This window comes from Peromyscus leucopus, chromosome 1, assembly GCF_004664715.2.
Source record: "Peromyscus leucopus breed LL Stock chromosome 1, UCI_PerLeu_2.1, whole genome shotgun sequence".
Lineage (NCBI taxonomy): Eukaryota > Metazoa > Chordata > Mammalia > Rodentia > Cricetidae > Peromyscus > Peromyscus leucopus.
In genome coordinates, this window is record NC_051063.1 from 62,949,259 (window position 1) to 62,972,272 (window position 23,014).

General features: G+C 50.3%; 1 protein-coding gene across 2 annotated transcripts in view; it reads right to left on the reverse strand.

Annotated features, from left to right (window-relative positions):
* Window positions 1–185: 185 nt before the first annotated feature.
* Window positions 186–23,014, reverse strand: part of Ap2a2 (adaptor related protein complex 2 subunit alpha 2) — a 73,804-nt gene continuing 50,975 nt past the window's right edge. Inside the window, exons 8-22 of one of the 2 annotated variants that reach the window (XM_028870433.1) lie at window positions 22,610–22,757; window positions 17,623–17,791; window positions 16,101–16,238; window positions 13,588–13,770; window positions 13,038–13,135; window positions 12,573–12,804; window positions 12,306–12,479; window positions 9,233–9,396; window positions 7,106–7,188; window positions 5,336–5,425; window positions 3,956–4,079; window positions 3,097–3,213; window positions 2,918–2,987; window positions 2,705–2,839; window positions 186–1,956 (exon numbers count right to left, since the gene is read on the reverse strand). In XM_028870433.1, coding sequence (XP_028726266.1) covers window positions 1,879–1,956; window positions 2,705–2,839; window positions 2,918–2,987; window positions 3,097–3,213; window positions 3,956–4,079; window positions 5,336–5,425; window positions 7,106–7,188; window positions 9,233–9,396; window positions 12,306–12,479; window positions 12,573–12,804; window positions 13,038–13,135; window positions 13,588–13,770; window positions 16,101–16,238; window positions 17,623–17,791; window positions 22,610–22,757 — 2,003 coding nt within the window. In that variant the 3' untranslated portion in view covers window positions 186–1,878. Of the gene's footprint in view, window positions 1,957–2,704; window positions 2,840–2,917; window positions 2,988–3,096; window positions 3,214–3,955; window positions 4,080–5,335; window positions 5,426–7,105; window positions 7,189–9,232; window positions 9,397–12,305; window positions 12,480–12,572; window positions 12,805–13,037; window positions 13,136–13,587; window positions 13,771–16,100; window positions 16,239–17,622; window positions 17,792–22,609; window positions 22,761–23,014 lie in introns of both variants that reach the window. The other variant, XM_028870428.1, reaches the window with a different exon arrangement.

Sequence of the window (23,014 nt, forward strand, 5' to 3'; positions counted from 1 at the left end):
CAGCCCTGGTCTTGAGCTGCACCCATCTGGGATTCTGTGGGGAAAGCCATTATCTTCCAGGCTCCCCAGACAAGGACCATCTCTTATGTGCAGCCCCAGACTGGGGCAGAGGAGAGAAGTACTCAATTCCACAGGGCACAGACTAAGGGCAGCATAGGACACTCCCCACAAAGATCACACACATGTTCCAGTTTCCTGTCCTAGCATTTATTTTTTTTAAATCTCTGAGAACAAGCACACTGTACTGATGAAGGCCCAGGAGTCACAGAGGGCAGGCCTGTGCCCCAGCAGCTTCCATGTGCTGGGGCATTACTGATCTAGACACCACCACTGGGTAGCACATGGTACATAAGCCACAGCCACACAGGTTGAGCTAGCCGCATGGTCCTTACAGTAGTGCATGAATTGCACATAATGGAGGGCCACACTGTCCAGCTACTGGAGCAAGAGAACTCCAGAGGCTCACTGTGGCCACAGCCAGATCATTCTTCTGCAACACAAGCCTGTGCCATGGCAAGTGTGGATCACAACACATGACAGCCAGACCAAGGGCTTCATGGAACACAAGGGGTCAGCATAGCAAGTATTGGCTGTTCTGAAACTAACTGCCTGGGCTGTACAGAGTGGGGCTGCAGGAGCTTGAGTGGGATAGGAGCCCTGCCACTGTCCTCAAACCCACCATGGCAGGCTGGCAGCCTAAGGCTAAAAACCTCATGCATAGGGGACCATACCTAGTGCTCTTGTGAGCAAGGGTCATCAACACTGCTGTCTAAGTACAGATAAACCTGTACAGCTGAGTCCACGGCAATGCCGGGCATCATCTCAGGGCAGAGTGCAGGGCCCAGCCTGGGCTCCCAAGGCTTCTGACATGGTCTATGCTCTTCCCCTGATGGGCTGCACATACAGTGCAATGCTCACAAGAGGTTAACTAACAACTGAGCTGCCAGTGCTCAAGCTAGGAAGTCCAATGCATCCTTAGCACAGCACCTGCCTGGGCTGCCATTCTCACCCCAGCCTCTCCCTCCATTACCACACTTAGGTCTCCCTTTCCACCCAATCACAAGGGCTTCACAGAAGTGAGAACGCAATACTGGGGCACCAACTAAGACCCTCTGGAGAGAAGCACACCTTATGAATTATTACTTCACCACCTGACCCATTAACCTTCAAGTCCCCAGAATGTACCACAGAGACAGTACATTCATTAAAAACAAAAGATGGGTGATGTCCATGTCTTCCAAAGTCAATAGGAACCCCTCTACCCACCATGCTGCAAACCTAAGGTCTCAACTATGTGGTGAAATGTTTCAACTGTCCCTTCAAGAACACTGGTATGCTAGGCACAGGACCCTGCCAGGAGTGGGGCATGGAGCTTGCCAACAGTCATAAACACAAGCACTCCGGCACCATCAGCAGTGCTATAGCAAACCCCATCAACTGTTCAACCCATGAGGCCACACACCTCTAAGCCACTGTTGTCACCGTCCAGCAGGGCCACACATCCCGTGTTAACCCTATAAGCACATGGCGCTGTTTCTGGATTCTGAGAATGAGTCAGTGGCATTTTAATAAAATTTGAACAAAATTTCCACTTTCGTTCAAACTTCTAATTTCCCTTTAATTTGTAGGTTGAACCACAGGGCTGTCGTGATTTTCCAGGCCCAGGCACCCTTCTCTGACGGGGCAGGCCTGCTGCAGCCCTTCTCAAACTGTGTCCTGATTCTCTCCACACCCAAGGGCTGGCTGTAGGTGCAGGACTGGAGGGGCCTTGAGCGGCAGCTTTTCAGACAAGGGGTGTTTATCTGCAGTGTGGTACAAAGACAACGGGAGAGACAAGAGAGACGCACAAACAAAGAGCCTGATCTTCTGGCCTGTGGATTAGAACTGTTCCGACAGCAGTTCACATAGTCTCTGAGAGACGGTGTCTTTGCTGGTCCGCAGCGTGAGTCGGTACATCTGAAACAGAGAGCAGCAGGTGAGCGGGCACTGAGCCCAGGTTCTCAGCAGGTACTTTTGTGGTCCAGGCCTCAGCAACCCCTCCCGACGCACCACTGTCTCACCAGTCAAAATAGAAAGGTCTAATAAAGCAAGCGTTTGCAGCAAGGGAGAGGCTGTTAGCGGAGGTGGGGGCCAGCCAGTCACTAGGGAAAGCTCTTTCTTTTGTCTTGTATTTTGAGACACAGTCTTCCTGTGCGGCCCAGGCTGGCCTTGAACTGGTACTCCTGCTGCCTTCTCTTCCTGAGTACTGAGATTACAGGCATGCACCACCATACACAACCAGCTTGAGAGCTTCTCATCAAGTTAACTATGCACGACCTTTGAGCTGACCACTACACCCCCAAAAGCACCCCAGTGTTGGGAAAACAAGCATCCACAAACAACAGAACACACAGGCTGGAGTCTCCAGAGGAGCACTGCTGAGGCAAGTAGAATGCGTACCACTCAGAGAGGAGGCACAACAAGACAGCACCAAGAAAGCTACGCACACACAGCTCAGGCTAGGCTGCTACATGGGCATGTGGTGGCACACCAGGCCTTCTGTGAGGAGAGGGAAATCTATGTGCTCTGGTGGTCAGTAGCTGTCTAAGTGTGTGCACCATCACCATGACCACCAACACTTAGAATCTGCGTGTCTCTTTAAATAAACCTCACCAAAATAAAAAGCAACACAATCATATCCATCCTCCTACTGTGGAGACCTCACCTGAGCTTGCAGATTTGGCTCCAGGCGCAGCAAGCAGCCGATCTGGGTGGTTTTGGTATGTATTATGCCAGCACCCACAAAATTTGCAGGATTTGGATCAACTTCCTCAAGGAGTGCAGAACCAAATCCTATAATCTGTACAAGAGTGAAGAGGCAGGTCAGGATGCACTGGAACAATATCTGCCTCAGCTACATCACCATACACCCTTTTACCTTTGCTTTAGTGATCTCTGTGTCCATCGGATGCTTTGCTTTGAAGATATTCTGCACTTCTTGCTGTGGACTATAAAAAACAGCATGTTAGTACTAAAAGCCATGCTGAGACCCATTGAGCATCCTGTCCAGGGTCAGCCCCCCAATTCCCTTCTCCACCCATAGTACAGCCCTCTCACTTGCTCAACTGCTTCCAACGTTGAAAGAAATCCTGAGAAGCCATTTCTGTAGGCTGGAAAAATTTGTTGAGTGTGATGGGCAGCTTAACAGACACATTCTGGAAGGTCCCACCATACCTGTAACAATAGAGTCATGTTATGGAGAACAAACGCTTGGCCAAAATGTTCCAGTTAATTGAGTCTTCAGCACTTAGAGAAGAGTCATGTGGCCACCCATCTCAATAATAGCCACAAAGATTGCATACCAGCAGTATTCCTGGAGGGGCTAAGCCACATTCTCCATCCATCCCTCCTGCTGCAGTCCATATCTACACCATTCACAGGTGAGCAAGGGACCAAGCAACCGCTTTGTGCCAAGTTTAAGAGGACCAGTTCCTTTCAGCCCTGCTCCTTTGGCAAATGAAGACCCAGGACAGGCCCAAGTAGACTACCAAATCAATTAGCCTTGTAGCTCCCCAACAAGGAACCACTGTAATGACTAAAAAGAAGGCTACATGCTATGACCCAGAAGTCTAGCTCCAAACCAGCTACTACTATCCCTCAAGATGGCCTTTCAAGCCAGCTTCAGCAGGCAGCAGAGAGAGCCTGGCTCTCTGCCTCCCGGAAGCAGGACCTTCCATTTCTCACCACAAAATCATCTGGTTCAGAAATAGCCTAGCCCAGACCACACAGGAGATCAACCCCATGGGAACCACGTCATGGTCACAGAAGCCAGTCCCTCTCCACTTGCTCCTATACCCTGGAAGCTCCAGGTCTGGCAGTGCTCTGCAGGCATGCACAGCTGCACAGCAGTAACTAACTAACTCCCTTGAGCAGAAGCACACAGGTTGGGAAAGGACACAGGAGGCGCACCCCTCACCTGAACTGGATGTTGAGAACAGGTGCCTCTGTGAAATCAGATACACACTCAATGTTGACCACCTGTTGCACCTGTGCGCCCCCATCCACAGTTGGGTCCACAGGCTTGGTCTGCAGGTTCAGATGTGAGAACATTAAGGAGTCCAAGCAGGCAGGGAGAATGGGCCCAGCACAGCCACCCACAACGGCCAGCAGCGGGGTCCCTACACATCACCTTGCCAACCTGTCCTTCCACCATTCACCATGTCCCACTGGCCCAGACCACCCACAGTCATATGTATCTGGCTATTCCCTTTCTCTAAAAGACCTTAGAAGTTGTCCACTAGCAGCATACTGGCCTTGGCACTGCAGAACTAAGCTCTGGAACTCTGTGATGACTCCTGCTGTGCTCAGCAGAAGCCATGCCGACTAACTCAAAGGCACACAGCTTTACAGATCAGTGTAGCTCTGCACTTATGCAGGCCAGAGACTGAAACATCTGAACAGGAGCCTCTAGGTTCACTCTAACACCCTTGCATCTAGGATCTATGCAACCATAGCTCGACCTGGGCAGTTTCTGCTTCCCTGTGCATTCTGCATGGCAACCTGTGCCCACAGCTCATAACCCCTTGGAGCCCAGAAGAAGGAGACACATAGACAGTAGTAGTTCTACATGCATCAGTCCTTTGTGTGCATAGCAGGGAAATGCGGAGATGGAACCAGCATGAGCTGGTTCTTGCTTATTCTGCATAAGTGTGCATTCTACCACTGAGCCACATGCCTAAACACCACACCACTGTTTCTGACTTGTTTCCAAATGGTTCTATATTTAAACATATCATCTCCAAATGAACACAGGTCTACTACAAAGATGACACTCGCTGTTCTACATACTATGAGGTGAGCCCAAGGCATGCATCCCCGGCTGTTGTGAACCCTACTCTGCACACTGCAGCAGACCCCAGCTGTCCCTCTCTCACAGCCACTCAGCTGAAGCCATCCAACATTCCTGACCATTCCTAGTGGCCACATAGAGCCATCCTTGGCCTGAGCAAAGGATGTGCCAAAGCACACATAAGCCCAGCAGGCATGAGATGCTCCATACTGGCTAGTTACCATAGACTCACTCTGCCTTCGGCCACAGCTCCTTTTGGGGGACTTCACAGGGTAAAGGGCAAATGATATCCACAGGAGAGCAAAATAAGAAAGAGAGTGACTCACATAACCAGATGAAAGGGACAGCTGTGTGGGTGGTGTCTGATGCACCATCAGGTCAACTCAAAGTGAAGGCCCCTGATTTTACTAAGCCATGGAAGACACTGCCATATGAACAGTGTCTTCAAGCTTCCTCTAACCCCAATTGTTGTCTGCTGTCCGTGAGCCTAGAGATAATCAAGGATATTAGCCTGAAGGTCATCAGCACAGATTAGTGTTGGAGTGAAGTTTAGGAACTGCGTGGAGGTCTTGTTACCATAAAATATGAACATCCGGCCTAAGAGGAAACAGAGATAGTTTATTTTATATACATTATGTCACACTTACCATGAATAGTCAGTCAAAAGTAGCCCCGGCAATTCCCAGTTGATGTATTTATTGTGAGCTATGACGATTGCTAAAATTAAAAACAACTTTTTTTTTCCTTAATTTTTGGTTAACCAAACAATTGTTTGGTCTCAGTATGTAGCTTACTCTAGCCTAGAATTCCCTATGTATCTCTGGCTGGCCCTGAACTCATGACAATCCTCCTGCCTCAACCTTCCAAATGCTAGGATTATACACATGAGCCATCATACCAAGCTTCTAGTTTAAAAGTAGCATGGCAGTCAGGCACAATAGCATTTGCCTTTCATCCCAGCACTTGAGAGGTAGAAGCAGGAAGATTAGGAGTTCAAGGCCAGCCTCAGATATATAGTACATTTGAGGACAGCCTGGGCTACATGAGAACCTAACTAAACTAAAGCCAAATTAAAAAAAATTAGCATGGTAAGATTAGAAATGGGGGAATAGGAGGTTTCTTCCTCTCACACCTGCCCTAGGGCCTCCTTCTTATGTAGTTACTCAAGGGTGAAAGCCACATTTCTGTAAACTAGAACCAGAACCACAGACACCAGGTCAGGAGGCTGAACAGCACAAATAGGACACCCAGAGCCTTCTGAGGACCAGCCTGCCCTGTGTTGAAGCCATTAGACCCACCCAGATATCTTCCACTGGTGTCTACCAGCTGACCCACTTGGTGATACTAATAGCCAGGACCGTCCTTCAAACTTGCCATGCCCCCTCCAGTGACCAATCAGGACATGCTCTCTGTACCAATGGACCAGATCCTGTGTTGACACTTAAACCCTTAGGGTTCAGAAAAGAAACCAAACACCAAAAAGTTCTGGAAAAGAGAGCAGTTTGGCTTCCCTCCTCAACCAAACCTGGTGAAATCACCAGGCACAGGGGGGCATTCTCATCAACTTGGCATCTCTCAGAGGAATGTGACTGGTGCCCAGCATCCCACAGCTCCTGCAGGACAGGCATGCTGTTCTTAGTCTTCCACACTCCTACTCCCTTTACACAGACAGCAAACCCATCTTAGCAGCAACTCCAACAGTTTGATGGGCAAAATGTTTTCTTTCAGGACTCAAGAAAATCCCCTCCCTTTTTAATCGTGATAAAGTTCATATAACTAAGTCCTGCTAGGTGCAATGGCTTAGCAATGCATAGCCATCCCCACCATCCAATTTTCCATGTCACCTGTCAGTGTATAAATAACCAACATTTCTTATTACATAATTTCCCCCTAATTCCTTTTGGGGTTTTGTTTGTTTGTTTGTTTGTTTTTGTCTTCTTTTTTAAAATTTTTTTATTTTTTCTTTAAGACAGGCTCTTACACATTGCCAAGGCTGGCGTGGAACATATGACAATCCCACTGCCTCAGTCTATCTACCAAGTGCTAGAACTAAAGATGTAAGCACCATGCCTGCCTTTAAAAAAATTTTGTTTTGGTTGGGGGGAGATCTTGCAAAATAACCTTGGCTTTCCTGCAATGTGTTATATAGCCCAGAGTGCTCTCAAACGCACAATTCTCCTGTCTCTGCCTCCAAATGCTGTGATCACAGATGTGTGTCACCATGCTTGGCCATTTCCAATAATTTCTAGAGAAATTTTCATTAAGGAAAATACATACCTAAATTCTGCCGAAATTCAGACTTAAGTCCAATTTGAAGCAGCTGGTTTTCAAACAAAACACCATTATTTTTACAAACAAACCTAGGAGAAAAGGATGGTGAAGCATTACTTAGAGCCACCCACAGGAAATACAATTTGTTTCAGAAAGGGCTTAAAGCATTTGGGGGCGTCTCAATGCACACCTGAGTAGACTCAGGACCAAGGTGAGTGACCTCTGCCCTAAATCAATCAACTCAACCAACTTTCCCACACTTGTCTCTAGGATATGTAAGAGCTGTTTCTTTGCAGTGAAGCCGTCACATTGTGCCTGGGTACTCGGGGCAGAAGGGCTCTGCTGGTTCCACTCTGTACTACGCCACAAGAGCAATGGAAACAGAGTCCCCTCTGAACACACCAAAGGCCCAATGCCACCAGCTCTTCCAAGTCATCAGGCCACAACCCAACAGCTGTCTGCCCAGCCCTGGATACAGTGAGATGTCTCAAAATAAAACACTGTCTATTCAGTATAAGAAGCCATTGTCCAAACACTTCTGAGAACCTGTAACAATGCACATGAGAATGACTGTTCCCTCGTAGGATATTCCCTCGTAGGCCATAAGCCTGGCCTAAGGCTCCAAACACTAGCCTAGGGCCCACCACCCTAGGCCAGCACTCTACCCAGGTCCAGCTTGGATGTTACTCAAGGAGCCTGAGCAGAGGTTAGGGGGCTCACACACCTGGATCTGGGTTATCAACCTGTCATCCAAATGATAAAGAAGCCCTGCCATCCATGTATGGCTGACTTTCCAAAAGGTCACTTCAACTGCACTTGACCTAAGGGAACACAGGTGAATAGTCATGTCAGGCTTATGGAGGATGCAACCTCCCTCATGCCTGCTGCACTGCCCAAAGCAACAGGTCCTTCCACAATGCACCAAATAAACATCATGTGGTAACCCTGTGTGGCCACATCAAAACCAAGACAGGCAAATCCCTGCACAGGCTTGTGTCCTGAAAAACTGTCATAGAACCTTAAGAGATGGGATCAAGGATCAGACCAGCAGGTCAGGGTAAGGAAAAAATAAAGGTGCATGACCTCCTGGAGCTGGGAGCATATACCAGAAGCTTACACCAACAGAGGAAGACTCAAGTCTGCAAACAACTACCACTTCCATTCCCCACGCCCATCTTCACAGGACATCAGGGACCCAGAGCCCATAGCTGCCATGGAGCAATGACAACAAAGAAGGCTAAGGCACTCTGGATACAGACCCTGTCAATACTAGGGGACACGGCTGGACCCCACGCTGCCTCTTCAACAAGGGTCAGGGAAGCTGAGTTTTCCAGATGTCAAATACCAAGCTCAGCAACTCTCAAGCCATCAGAGGTCTGTTCACAGCCTGCTCCAACACACTCCAAACACACATTTCCTAACAGGAAGGAAGGATCGTGTGCAAAATGAATACAAGGAAACGAAAACTCTGAAACCACAAGAATCCTGGTATCATCTCCAGCAGGAAACAAAGGCCATCCTATGATGCATTCTAATCTCCCCAGACAAAAGCCACTGCCACTGGAGGTAAAGTGAGAAGCCCCACATCAGCCACGAACCAGGACACAAGCAGGGTAAGTAGCAGCAGGGAAGCCGGCAAAACCATCCAACAAGAAGGAAAGTGACCCCAAACCTTTCAAAGTGGAAAACAGAGCAAGTAGCTGGACAAAGGCCATGTAAGTGGAAGACATACATGGAGTCAGCAAGAGAGAGCCAGGCAGCCTGAGGCTATGGTGAGAAGGCAGCTATCTATGCACAGCGCTGAAGGGGACTTCCTTATAAAGGGACTATGCCAGAGGAAGACAAAAATACAACCTGACAGAGCTGGAAGCACAAGGTACATGGGGCGGGGCTGAGGAATAAGTGGAAAAAGAAACAAGCTCAGAGTTTTTATCAAATGTCTCAAAGAAAAGAAACAGGAAAGGTACCATCAGATTCCAAAGCAAAGCACAGCCACTCATATGCTCTCTGTCTGCAAGAACACCAGCCCCCTCTCTAATGGTACCCATTAGGTGCCAGGGACTAAGCACAAAAATCACCCACGAGGTATAGCTCCCACCATGCCTCCCCGGCAGAACTCAGAAACTGAGCTACCTGGCAAAGTTGTCTTCAGAGCCGGGTGCAAGAGGTGCAACTGCAGAAGCTGAGTCTGAGAACACGTCCACTAGTAAGCCACCGCCAGAGGAGGGAGGGGGCCCTGTAGGAGCAGGGGGAACAGCCCCCAGACCCAGCAGGTCTGCTGACGGAGAAGGTGTAGACTGGAAGATAAGAAAAGGGTACATCAGCATGGCTACTTGGATGCTTAAGACCCACACGACCCTGTGTCCACTCCCAGGTCAAGTAATATGGAGGTGGGGGGAAGGGGCAGTGAGCAGTCCAGAGACTGCAGACCAGCAAGAGAGGGCTGCTGGCCACCTCCCTACCCATGAGTGCAGATGAAGACATTCACCTCACAATACCATCATAATTTCACACAACTAGAAAATCGTCTGCATTTTCCCCACAAATGCTATTTGAATAAAACAACAAAGTTCTAAAAAAAAAAAAAAAAAAGTTTTGTCATCAAAAAGGTTGAAATGTGCCGGGCGGTGGTGGCACACGCCTTTAATCCCAGCACTCTGGAGGCAGAGCCAGGTGGATCTCGGTGAGTTCGAGGCCAGCCTGGGCTACCAAATGAGCTCCAGGAAAGGCGCAAAGCTACACAGAGAAACCCTGTCTCAAAAAAACCAAAAAAAAAAAAAAAAAAAAAAAAAAAAAAAAAAAAAAAAAAAAAAAAAAAAAAAAAAAAAAAAAAAGGTTGAAATGTACAGGTTAAGAAATAAGTCCAGCCGGGCGGTGGTGGTGCACGCCTGTAATCCCAGCACTCGGGAGGCAGAGGCAGGAGGATCTCTGTGAGTTTGAGGCCAGCCTGGTCTACAAAGCGAGTTCCAGGAAAGGCGCAAAGCTGCACAGAGAAACCCTGTCTCAAAAAAGAAATAAGTCCATGCACATTACTGTCAACTGTTCAAAAAGAGTAAGGTTTACACATGGTGGAAGCAGGAGGATAGGGAGTTCAAGGTTATCCTCTGCTACATAGCAAGGTCTAAGCCAGCCTGGGCTGCACAGTGAATTCCAGGCTACAATATAAAGACTTAGTTTCAAACAAACAACAACAGAAAAGCTCTGGTGTGTGATCTGAGGTTAACACAGCCATCTATATAAGCATGGTTGGGAGCTATCTATTGGAACCTGGTGGGCTCAGCAGTGGGTGCACAAGTGAGGACAATGACTCCACCCCTCCCAGAATCCATCAATAGCCAAAAGTTCATCAGGAAGGGTTAGAGCCCTGGGAATCCTTCCCTCATCTACAACTGATTGTTGATAGGAATGAAAGAAATGTCCAGGAAGGAAAGTGGGTGGAGGAGAGATAGGAGGGTGGGAAGACAGTAATCAGTATGTTTTATACACATGTAAAGTTATCAAAGAACAAATTTGATCAATAAACCTGTAAGACTTAAAAAAGCAAATAAAATAAAAAGATGCAAAGGTAAGCAATCAGCTTGCTGGATGCATTCTCAGCTCAGCTTAAGTCCAGTTCCATTATGAGAGAAAGCAGATGAACAAGCATACACACTTCTTACAAAACCCTTGCTTTCCAGTCCAGGAGACAGCACAAGAAAAGAGCCCCTGAAGCCAGACGGTAGTGGCACATGCATTTAATCTCAGGGGCAGAGGCAGGGAAATCTCCGAGTTCTGTGTCAGCTTGGTCTACAGAGCGAGTTCCAGGACAGCCAGGGCTACACGGAGAAGCCCTGTGGTGGCGGCGGCAGCGGAGGAGGAGGAGGCGGCCTTGAGTCATTACTACACCACACAGGACAAGGGCACAGCTTGTCACCCCACATTCAATTCCCAGACCTGACTTACCCAAAGGTGACCCTGCCACACCAAAGCTGACTCACACCTGTGAGCTATCCACAGAACTCCCCAGACCATTCTATAAATGTGGGGTGCTACTGGCATGAGACCCTGTATTCAAGAGTCACTTTGAATGACTTGTGAACATCCTCCTGGTCATTCACGAAGGCAAACATCAGGGAACTAGAGCCTGAAGCCGTTCTAATACAGTACATCTTGGGCAGAGCCGTGTCCTGTGGATGCATGTGCCCTGCACACAGGTGCCAATGGTCCGTCTCAGCCATAGGGACTCCTTCAAGTCAGGCCAGGTCTTGGAGTGTGCCTCAGCAAAGAATGCGGAGGGTAGAAGTATATTAGCAGGGAAGCCAAAATGTTAATCTTTGAAATAGATGTAATATGCTGTGCTTTGTATAAGTTCATGTGTAGGTAGGCATGTGACAATGTGTATGAATATTATTTCAAATAAATGAGACACCCAAAGTCTTTATCATGCAAGGGGCACAGGTAGGAGTGACAGCCTTGCCAGGCCTCAGGCCAGGAACAGGCCTAATTGCTGCTGCTGGCCAGCACAAAAAAAGAGAATGGGGAGGCTGGGGACAGAGGGAGCTCCCCCACCCCATGTGGCTGCATAACTCTTTCAAAAGGGCCACCAAAAGTAGCAACACAGATGTCCAGTCACAGGGGTACCCCTCACCTCCCAAAGGGGGCAGGGTCACAGTGAGGCTGGTGAGAGAAGAACTAGAAAAACCTGGGATCACAACATCTGATGAAGCACATCTACAGCAGCCCAGGTCACAGCTCCAGTGGTCACAAGACCACATTTCTAGTCCTGTTTTAGTTGGAGAAAGACAGTACCGCTCCAATGGCATTCCCACTTCTTCCACCCACAGGAATGTTTTCATTGTGCCACATCAAGGGGAAGTTTGCTCTACTTCAGTCACTACAGGAAACCTCCCAGAGGAAGAAGGCAAACCCTTCTACATCTATAGAGAACACACACCAGCTCTCCTACAGAAGTGTGGAGTCTAGGTCTAAAAATAAGTCATCACAGAGAGCCACAGGTCCTGGCCTGGTCCCAAGAAGCCATAAGCTCGCCTCATAGAATAGCTGCCCTGTGGACCCTAGGTTCAGGGGCACACCTGACCACATGTCCAGCGCTGGACTCCACCTATGAGTACCTACCCACAAGCTTTCCCAGACACCAGCCCTGCCATTCCCAACCCTGGGATATGAGGCCCTGCTGGGCGCCAGGTACACAGTGGCAGGGACCCACCGCAGCACTGGTGCTGGCTGGAACAGGTTCAGGGCCCCCATTCACGTCAAGGCTTCGCTCACGCTTGCTCTCCTCCAGGTCTGTCACTGTGCTCGGGCCCTTCTTCTTCTTCAGCTTGGCCAAGATGGAGGACTCACGCTCAGGGAAGGGTGGCATTTCCTCTAGGACAGTTGCCTATTGAAAAGACTAGAGGTTGGTGTGGCCACCCTGGCACCCAGCACCAGCCCAGCGGCCCCGGCACCAAACAGCCCAGCCCGGAGCCCGCACCAGGATGTCCGTGCTGGCAACAGTACTCAGCCGCAGGTACTCCACAGCCCGCTGTTGCAGCTCCACATCTGCATTCTTCAGCTGACTGTCACTGCGCAGCACGTCCTGAATGGTAGCCTTTACCTCTGGAAAGAGGTTCACGAACTTGATGTAGGTGGACAGCAGGAGTGCCCGGGTGGGGACGCTGCACAAGTGGAACTTGGAGTGGAGCAGGTTGAACTGGATCAGAGGGCTTGAGAGGGGCAGAGAGCACAGACGGGAGTCACACTATCTCATCTGTCTCACGCGCTGCCTTGTGCTCAGCCTGCACCTGCAGTGGGGACCCTATGCTAAAGCAGGGCCTCAAGGAGGACACACTGCCAGCTCCCAGTGTAGGGGTCGCCTCCTCCCTCAGGATGTCAAAGCAGTGTAGAGAGCAGGGCAGTCCAGTGCAGTGCATACCCCTGGTCCCCTGGGGTCTTTTACCTGGATCGTGGGTCCCCAGCTATCAAGTTTCCAAACTCCCCCAGGATGTAGCCGCCCACTTTGACCAAGTTCTCATGACACGCTGGAGCCTGCAATGCCTGTGAAACAGGGAACACCAGGAGCTAGGCCACAGAACAGGCAGTGGCACAAAGTGAAGCTACAACAAGGACAGCTGGGTCTTTCCTTGAAAGGTGTATTCTAAAGTCAGGAGAGCTTCCTCCTAAAGCCTTGGCAGACCCTGGCTTCCTGCAGCTGGCTGCAGTGCCAACGGCAGAGGGCCCAACAGCCAGGCCTGAGATACGGCAGACATATGATGGCCCTCATGCATAGGATAGCACGTAGGTTGCTCAACAGCCCCATCAGCCCTAATATGGTTTTGGAGATTAGGGTGAGAGCAAGCTGCAGCTTGGCGGGGGCATTAGCTCAAGAAGGGCATAACCACTACTGAGACCAAGAAGGAAGAAAATCAACACCACTGAGGCCCATCTCTGTCCCCTCAAGCTCAGATACCACTGGCCCCAGTGAGGGTGCACACTCTTCTCCCCCATACCTCAAACACTGTCTTGGCAGCATAACCCTGCACATCATCCCGGTTGATGACAATCTGGATGACACGATACCACACCTCTTCGCTCACATAGTCGCCTGCGATGCGGATGAGGTTGAGAATGGTGTCCACATACCAAGTGTAGTCCACTGCATACTTCTCGGCTAGGATGGCCACCTTCAGCACCTGCAGGGAAGACAGGGTCCTCAGGAAGATGCTACCAAGGCTACTAGACACACCAAGAATAGGCTGGCACACAGCTTATGCCAGGTTGCAGAAGGACCTAAAGTTTGGAGTGGACAGGAAGCTTTCAGCAGATCTTTAGAGGCCCAGAGAGTGGAGAGCTGCTGATTCAGGTGAGGAAAGCTGGTCAACTCCAGGGACACAACAGTGCACCCGGGACAAGGTGCTAACACTCAAGACAATCGGCTGAGGTCAGCCATACCCCAACCCTGCATCACCTGACCTCCCTGACTCCATAACACTTCCAAAGTGTGGTGGTTTGAATGAGCCTATACATGGTCCTCATAAGCTCTTACATTTGAATGATTGGTCTCCAGTTAGTGGAACTGTTTGGGAAAGCCTTGGAGTAGGTGTGGCCTTACTGAAGGAGGTATGTCACTGTGAGGGAACAGGATGGCTTTGAAGTTTTATTTAACTTTATTTAAAGGCCCAGTCTGCCTACAACTTGCAAGCCATACAAGCTCTCAGTTACTGCTCCAGCAGCCATGCCTGCCCACCTGCCACCACACTCCCTGCTGCCATGATGCTCATGGACTAACCCTCTGAAACTGTAGACAAGCCTCCAATTAAATTCTCTATTTTAAAAGTTGCCTTGATCATGGTGTCTCTTCACACTGACAGCATGGACACTAAAACTAACAATTAATAAATGGGACCTCATGAAGCTTAAAAGCTTCTGTATGGGGCTGGAGAGATGGCTCAGAAGTTAAGAACACTGGCTGTTCTTCCAGAGGTCCTGAGTTCAATTCCCAGCAACCACATGGTGGCTCTCAACCATCTGTAAGGAGATCTGGTGCCCTCTTCTGGCCTGCAAGGATACATGCAGACATTACACTGTATAATTAATAAATAAATAAATAAATAAATAAATAAATAAATAAATAAATAAATAAAGTCTTACAAAAAAAAAGCTTCTGTATGGCAAGGACACCATCATTCCAGCAAAGCACAGACTAGAGAATCGGAAAAAGTCTTTACGGATTACACATCTAATAGAGTGTATCTAAAATATACAAAAAGAACAAAAAAATGAAAAACCCAATTTAAAACTGGGATACAAGGCCAGGTGGTGGTGGTGGTGCACGTCTTTAATCCCAACACTCAGACGACAAAGGTAGGCAGATCTCTGTGAGTTCAAGGCCAGCCTGGTCTACAGAGAGTTAGTTCCAGGACAACCAGAACTGTTTCACAGAGAAACACTGTCTCGAAAAACAAAAAAATTAGTGAATGAATGAATGAATGAATGAATGAATGAATAAAAATGGGATACAGAACTAAACAGACAGTTCTCAAAAGATGAAATATAAATGGCTGAGATATACTTGAAGAAATGTTCAATATCCTTAGTCATCCAGGAAATGCAAATTATAACTACTTTGAGATTTCATCCTACCCCAGTCAGAATGTCCAAGATCAATAAACAAATGACAGCACGTGCTGGCGAGGATTCAGGGAAAGAGGAGTACTCATTCATTGCTGGTGGAAGTACAAACTCATACTGCCACTAAGGAAATCAGTGAATCAGTGTGGCAGTTTCTCAGAACCTCAGCAAACTAGAAACAGATCTACATAGGATTTCAGGATAGCCAGGGCTACATAAAGAAGGTATGTCTCAAAAACAAAAACAAAACAAAAAAAAAACAAAAAAAACAAAAAGACCCAGCTATACCATTCTTGGGTATATACCCAAAGGATTCAATATCCTACTACTAGAGATACTTGCTCATTCATGTTCATTGCTGTTCTATTCATAATAGCCAGGAACTGAAAACAACCTAGATGTCCATCAATTGATGGATGGAGAATGATTTTTGTCTAGCTCCATCCATTTGCCTGGGAATTTCATTTTACTCTTCTTAATAGCTTCGAATCAGCTCATGCCTGCCTGGCACAGATGACCACACCCTGCACTGCCAAACACCTACACTGGAAGGCTAGAAACAAGGAAGCTGATGCCAAGCAATCTTTTTTTTTTTTTTTTTTTTTTTTGGTTTTTCGAGACAGGGTTTCTCTGTGTAGCTTTGTACCTTTCCTGGGACTCACTTAGTAGTCCAGGCTGGCCTCGAACTCACAGAGATCCGCCTGGCTCTGCTTCCCGAGTGCTAGGATTAGAGGCGTGTGCCATCACCACCCAGCAACAATCTTTTATCTAGTGTCTCATAGACACTCAGGCAAGCCTGCCAGACACTGAAAACCACCCAGGAATTTTATCCACTGGAACTCATATCCACAGTAGGGAGCAGCTTGGGGAGCCCTCAGGCTGCAGGACTCACAATTTCCTCTCGGATGGAGTAGTCAGCCGTCTCTAGGTAGCTCAGCATCTCAGCCACAATCTGCTGGGCGTTGCTGCGGTCACACATGGCGTAGAGCAGGTCCACTGCCCGCTGCCGCACACTCACGTCTCGTTCCGTCTGGGAAACAAGGCAGAGTCAGAGCCACTCCTGCAAAGCACAGGTTGGCGGACAGTGCCTATCCACTGCTGTAGGTCAGTCCATGAGCTAGCATCTATTTATTCCATAGGCGCTATCTTGGGGCACCCTACAGCACTGTGCCCATCAGGCAGGGTGCTCCCCTATCTCCAAGTCCCTTACTGGGCCCCCTAACTATCAATATATGGGACACTTGGAACCCACACACAACTCACTGCCTGCCCCCTCATACTTAGATCAGTCAGGATAATCCAGTTCTAGCCCTGTCTGTTCACTCTCCCTTCTCCCTGACCAGCTCTTCTGAGGATTACACTCAGGCCGAGTGAGCAGGTGGTCACTAAGGCCTCTCCATTGTGTGGGCACAGACCAGCACCTTCCGTGTTGCCCGGGAGCTGGTTCCGAGGCAGGTTCTTGGGCCTCTCTCCAGGTGGCATGGGAAAGAGATTCCAGAAACCCTACCACACACAATGCTTGAGAAGCATGGTGCAGGTATCTATAGGCCCCTGCAGTGGTAGAGAACAGTACAGGATGACCCAGGGCAGGGCAGAGGGACCTAACAAGGGTTAGAGAAGCTTGAGATGAGAGCTTTGTGATCAAAGGGAATGAAGAGAACAGACATCAATCAATACTGGGAAGAATGCAACCTCATATTCAAGACAGGCACCAAATGCCTATTGAGTTATACAAACACAGACCAGGGCCAGACCTGCTTCACTGCAGCTGAAGACTCACCAAGATGAAGAAGGGTCTGCATCCACAGTTCCCTAATGAACTATCCTAACAAGCGGGTACAGTGGACAGTGTGTGCCGTTCCAGAGAAGCAGAGAAGACACCAGCAATGTCACTCACACTCAGAAGCAGGTATGAGAACAGGTAACCTCAGCTAGGCTCTTTAAATTCTGGAATTCTAATCCTTAAAAAAAAAAAATCTAAAATCCTTGACAAGGAGTTTTGCTTTGTAAAAGGTGAAGCTTCCTAGAGATAAGAACAAAATATTTCCTCTTTTGACCAAAAGAAAACTACTTATGTTTACTGAACTATACTATCTTGGACTTAAGGCAGGTGTCACATGAATCCGTCCCATGGGACAGGACTGTCACAACAGAGACAAACTCAAGTAAAGGTACTTGGCTAGAACTCTGTTCTCAGGTGCTGTGTCCATGGGAATAGCAGGACTTCACTGCAGGAAGATAGACAGCTTTCTCCCCCAATTGCTGCATCCACCCCACATGTCAGCAAGAGACAGGCAAACACCCTAGGGTCCAAACTAAACAGGTTGAAGGAACTCATCTATGCCTACAGGAGGCACCTCCTAATCTTCTGGCATCCACATAAAGCAGCCATACATGACCAGCAAGGAGCACACCTTCAAGGCATTGATGACAGTCTCGATGTGGGTCTTTACAGCCTCATGAGAGAACTCAGAGCTGGCCAGTGTGCACATGCTCTCCAGAGCCAGGTAGCGCAGGTTCGTCTCCCGGTGCTGCAGGAATTGGCCCAGCTGGTTGCAGGCACGGACGAGCAAGTTTGGCTCACTGCAAGGAACAGAGGACATGGTAAGGAGGGACACAGTAAGGAGATGCAGTGAGGAGGGGGCAGAGTAAGGAGGAGATGCAGTGAGGAGGGACACAGTAAGTAGGAGATGCAGTGGGGAGGGGCACAATAAGGAGGAGATGCAGTGGGGAGGGACACAGTAAGGAGGAGATGCAGTGGGGAGGGGGCACAGTAAGGAGGAGATGCAGTGGAGAGGGACACAGTAAGGAGATGCAGTGGAGAGGAGGCACAGTAAGGGGGAGATGCAGTGGGGAAGGGCACAGTAAGAAGGAGATGCAGTGAGGAGGGACACAGTAAGGAGGAGATGCAGTGGGGAGAGACAGTAAGGAGGAGATGCAGTGGGGAGGGGGCACAGTAAGGAGGAGATGCAGTGGAGAGGGGCACAGTAAGGAGAAGATGCAGTGGAGAGGGGCACAGTAAGGAGGAGATGCAGTGGGGAGGGGGCACAGTAAGGAGGAGATGCAGTGGGGAGGGGGCACAGTAAGGAGGAGATACAGTGGGGAGGGGGCACAGTAAGGAGGAGATGCAGTGGAGAGGGGCACAGTAAGGAGAAGATGCAGTGGGGAGGGACACAGTAAGGAGATGCAGTGGGGAGGGGGCACAGTAAGGAGAAGATGCAGTGGGAAGGGGCACAGTAAGGAGGAGATGCAGTGAGGAGGGGCACAGTAAGGAGGAGATGCAGTGAGGAGGGACACAGTAAGGAGGAGATGCAGTGAGGAGGGGCACAGTAAGGAGGAGATGCAGTGAGGAGGGACACAGTAAGGAGGAGATGCAGTGAGGAGGGACACAGTAAGGAGGAGATGCAGTGAGGAGGGACACAGTAAGGAGGAAATGCAGGGGAGAGGGGGCACAGTAAGGAGGAGATGCAGTGAGGAGAGGCACAGTAAGGAGAAGATGCAGTGGGGAGGGGGCACAGTAAGGAGGAGATGCAGTGAGGAGGGACACAGTAAGGAGAAGATGCAGTGGGGAGGGGGCACAGTAAGGAGGAGATGCAGTGGGGAGGGGGCACAGTAAGGAGGAGATGCAGTGGGGAGGGGGCACAGTAAGGAGGAGATACAGTCGGGAGGGGCACAGTAAGGAGGAGATACAGTCGGGAGGGGCACAGTAAGGAGGAGATGCAGTGGGGAAGGGCACAGTAAGGAGGAGATGCAGTGAGGAGGGACACAGTAAGGAGGAAATGCAGGAGGAGGGGCACAGTAAGAGGAGATGCAGTGGGGAGGACACAGTAAGGAGGAGATGCAGTGGGGAGGGCACAGTAAGGAGGAGATGCAGTGAGGAGGGGCACAGTAAGGAGGAGATGCAGTGGGGAGGGGGCACAGTAAGGAGGAGATGCAGTGGGGAGGGGCACAGTAAGGAGGAGATACAGTCGGGAGGGGCACAGTAAGGAGGAGATGCAGTGAGGAGGGGCACAGTAAGGAGGAGATGCAGTGAGGAGGGGCACAGTAAGGAGGAGATGCAGTGGAGAGGGACACAGTAAGGAGATGCAGTGGGGAGGAGGCACAGTAAGGGGGAGATGCAGTGGGGAAGGGCACAGTAAGAAGGAGATGCAGTGAGGAGGACACAGTAAGGAGGAGATGCAGTGGGGAGAGACAGTAAGGAGGAGATGCAGTGGGGAGGGGGCACAGTAAGGAGGAGATGCAGTGGAGAGGGGCACAGTAAGGAGAAGATGCAGTGGAGAGGGGCACAGTAAGGAGGAGATGCAGTGGGGAGGGGGCACAGTAAGGAGGAGATGCAGTGAGGAGGGACACAGTAAGTAGGAGATGCAGTGGGAGGGGGCACAGTAAGGAGGAGATACAGTGGGGAGGGGGCACAGTAAGGAGGAGATGCAGTGGAGAGGGGCACAGTAAGGAGAAGATGCAGTGGGGAGGGACACAGTAAGGAGATGCAGTGGGGAGGGGGCACAGTAAGGAGGAGATGCAGTGGGGAGGGGCACAGTAAGGAGGAGATGCAGTGAGGAGGGGCACAGTAAGGAGGAGATGCAGTGAGGAGGGACACAGTAAGGAGGAGATGCAGTGAGGAGGGACACAGTAAGGAGGAGATGCAGTGAGGAGGGCACAGTAAGGAGGAGATGCAGTGAGGAGGGACACAGTAAGGAGGAGATGCAGTGAGGAGAGGCACAGTAAGGAGGAGATGCAGGGGAGAGGGGGCACAGTAAGGAGGAGATGCAGTGGGGAGGGACACAGTAAGGAGGAAATGCAGGGGAGAGGGGGCACAGTAAGGAGGAGATGCAGTGGGGAGGGGGCACAGTAAGGAGGAGATGCAGTGGGGAGGGGGCACAGTAAGGAGGAGATGCAGTGGGGAGGGGCACAGTAAGGAGGAGATGCAGTGGGGAGGGACACAGTAAGGAGGAGATGCAGTGGGGAGGGGGCACAGTAAGGAGGAGATGCAGTGGGGAGGGGCACAGTAAGGAGGAGATGCAGTGGGGAGGGGGCACAGTAAGGAGGAGATGCAGTGAGGAGGGACACAGTAAGGACGAGATGCAGTGGGGAGGGGCACAGTAAGGAGAGATGCAGTGGGAGGGGGCACAGTAAGGAGGAGATGCAGTGGGGAGGGGGCACAGTAAGGAGGAGATACAGTCGGGAGGGCACAGTAAGGAGGAGATGCAGTGAGGAGGGACCACAGTAAGGAGGAAATGCAGGGAGGGAGGCGGCACAGTAAGGGAGATGCAGTGAGGAGGGACACAGTAAGGACGAGATGCAGTGGGGAGGGGCACAGTAAGGAGGAGATGCTGCAGTGGGGGGGACACAGTAAGGAGGGAAATGCAGGGAGAGGGGCACAGTAAGGAGGAGATGCAGTGGGGAGGGGGCACAGTAAGGAGGAGATGCAGTGGGAGGGGCACAGTAAGGAGGAGATGCAGTGGGGAGGGGGCACAGAAAGGAGGAGATGGCAGTGGGGAGGGGCACAGTAAGGAGGAGATACAGTCGGAGGGGCACAGTAAGGAGGAGATACAGTCGGGAGGGGCACAGTAAGGAGGAGATGCAGTGAGGAGGGACACAGTAAGGAGGAAATGCAGGGAGGAGGGGGCACAGTAAGGAGGAGATGCAGTGGGGAGGGACACAGTAAGGAGGAGATGCAGTGGGGAGGGGCACAGTAAGGAGGAGATGCAGTGAGGAGGGGCACAGTAAGGAGGAGATGCAGTGGGGAGGGGGCACAGTAAGGAGGAGATGCAGTGAGGAGGGGCACAGTAAGGAGGAGATACAGTCGGGAGGGGCACAGTAAGGAGGAGATGCAGTGAGGAGGGACACAGTAAGGAGGAGATGCAGGGAGGAGGGACACAATAAGGAGGAAATGCAGGGAGGAGGGGGCACAGTAAGGAGGAGATGCAGTGGGGAGGGACACAGTAAGGAGGAGATACAGTGAGGAGAGGGACACAGTAAGGAGGAGATGCAGGGGAGAGGGACACAGTAAGGAGGAGATGCAGTGAGGAGGGACATAGTAAGGAGGAGATGCAGTGGAGAGGGGCACAGTAAGGAGGAGATGCAGTGAGGAGGGGCACAGTAAGGAGGAGATGCAGTGGGGAGGAGCACAGTAAGGAGGAGATGCAGTGGGGAGGAGATGCAGTGAGGAGGGGGCACAGTAAGGAGGAGATGCAGTGAGGAGGGGGCATAGTAAGGACGAGATGCAGTGAGGAGAGGCACAGTAAGGAGGTAGTAGAAGTGCAGTGAGAAGTGAGAGTGAGGAAGGGGTGCTGTAAGGAAGGAGTACAATGAAGGGTTGTAAAGAGGGGTTACAATGAAGAGGGGTGACTTTCTAGTGAGTCTGTAGGATTTCCCCTACTCCAGTGTGGACTCCAGAAAGCTCTGGTAGACCAAGGCTTCACTGTCTTCAAGTTGTGCCCAGAAAAGTGACCTGAACAGCAGCCAGCCTAGAGCAGGGCTGTGCAGGAAATTGGACCAGGCTAGGGCAAACAGTAAGTGGTGAGGGCTAATGGGGAACTCAGGACAAATTGTCACAATTCCTCCTTACACATGTTTCTTAAATAAGGGCTGGACAGTGGTGGCACACGCCTTTAACCCCAGCACTTGGGAGGCAGAGCCAGGCAGATCTCTGTGAGTTTGAGGCCAGCCTGGTCTACAGAGCAAGATTCAAAACAGGCACCAAATACACAGAGAAACCCTGTCTTGAAAAAACAGAAAACAAACAAACAAAAAGAACAAATAAGATCGCCTTCACATTGTTTTTAACAGTTCATTCTCAACCCTGCTCCAGTTTGACAAACTGTTTCTGTCCCAGTAACATTTATCTAAAGGATTTAGTAAAAACAGCTGATTCCAACCAGGCTAGAGTTGCTGTCTTCTACAGCCCTGCTCCTGAGCCTCATGCCTCTGGCACAGATCCAGAGCACAGTGCCACCAGCATACACGAGGGCATGCCACCAGGGTTGAGCATAAAAGACCAGAAGCAAGCCTCTGCTATGTAAGACCACCACTGCCTGTGACCCAGCCATGGTCCTCTACAGGGGCTGGGAGTCAGGATTCAGGAGACCCAGGAATACTGGAGTGTGCCTTCCTGAGCAGCAAAGCTAACAGCATACAGGTACCTCTTCCTTTCAGAGAAGCCTCTTGGTGACAGGGACACAGCAGCTCTAGGGAAGATGCTACGGCCAAAGTATCTAGAGGGGACATCCTGTGGCCAGAGACGGAACATCAGCTGGAGAAGCATGAGGAGTCAGTGGTCTTACCTGACACAGGCCAAGCCTAGAAGGAAGCTACCTGTCAGCATCTGTACAAACAACAGACACCAAGTGCCAGCCTCCACCTGCTATCTCTGAGAGTGATGTGTTGCTGACAGTGGCTCACCTGTCATGATGGATGATCAGGCTGATGGCCTCAAACAGAACAGCATTCTTGGCATTTGAGTGTTGGACCTTCTTAGACTTGGGTGGCTCCTGGGCCTTGTTCAGGATGGTCTCCAAGCACTCAGTCAGACGGCCACGCACCGCAGGGTCTTCTGGGCAAGACACAACTGTCGGCTGGGCTACCAAAGCATACATCCCACCGGCCCAACCCCACACCTGGGCAAGAGGCCTCCAACACACTGTTGGTCCTATTGACAGTTATTCCCAGCTGCAGATACAGCGGGGAGCATTTGTTAATTGCCATGGGACAGCTCCCTGTTCAGTGTCATAAACATGAGGTGCAGACAGAGCAGCTGTGGTAGCCACACCTGCTTCTCATTCAGATGGCACAAAGTACCTCCACTGA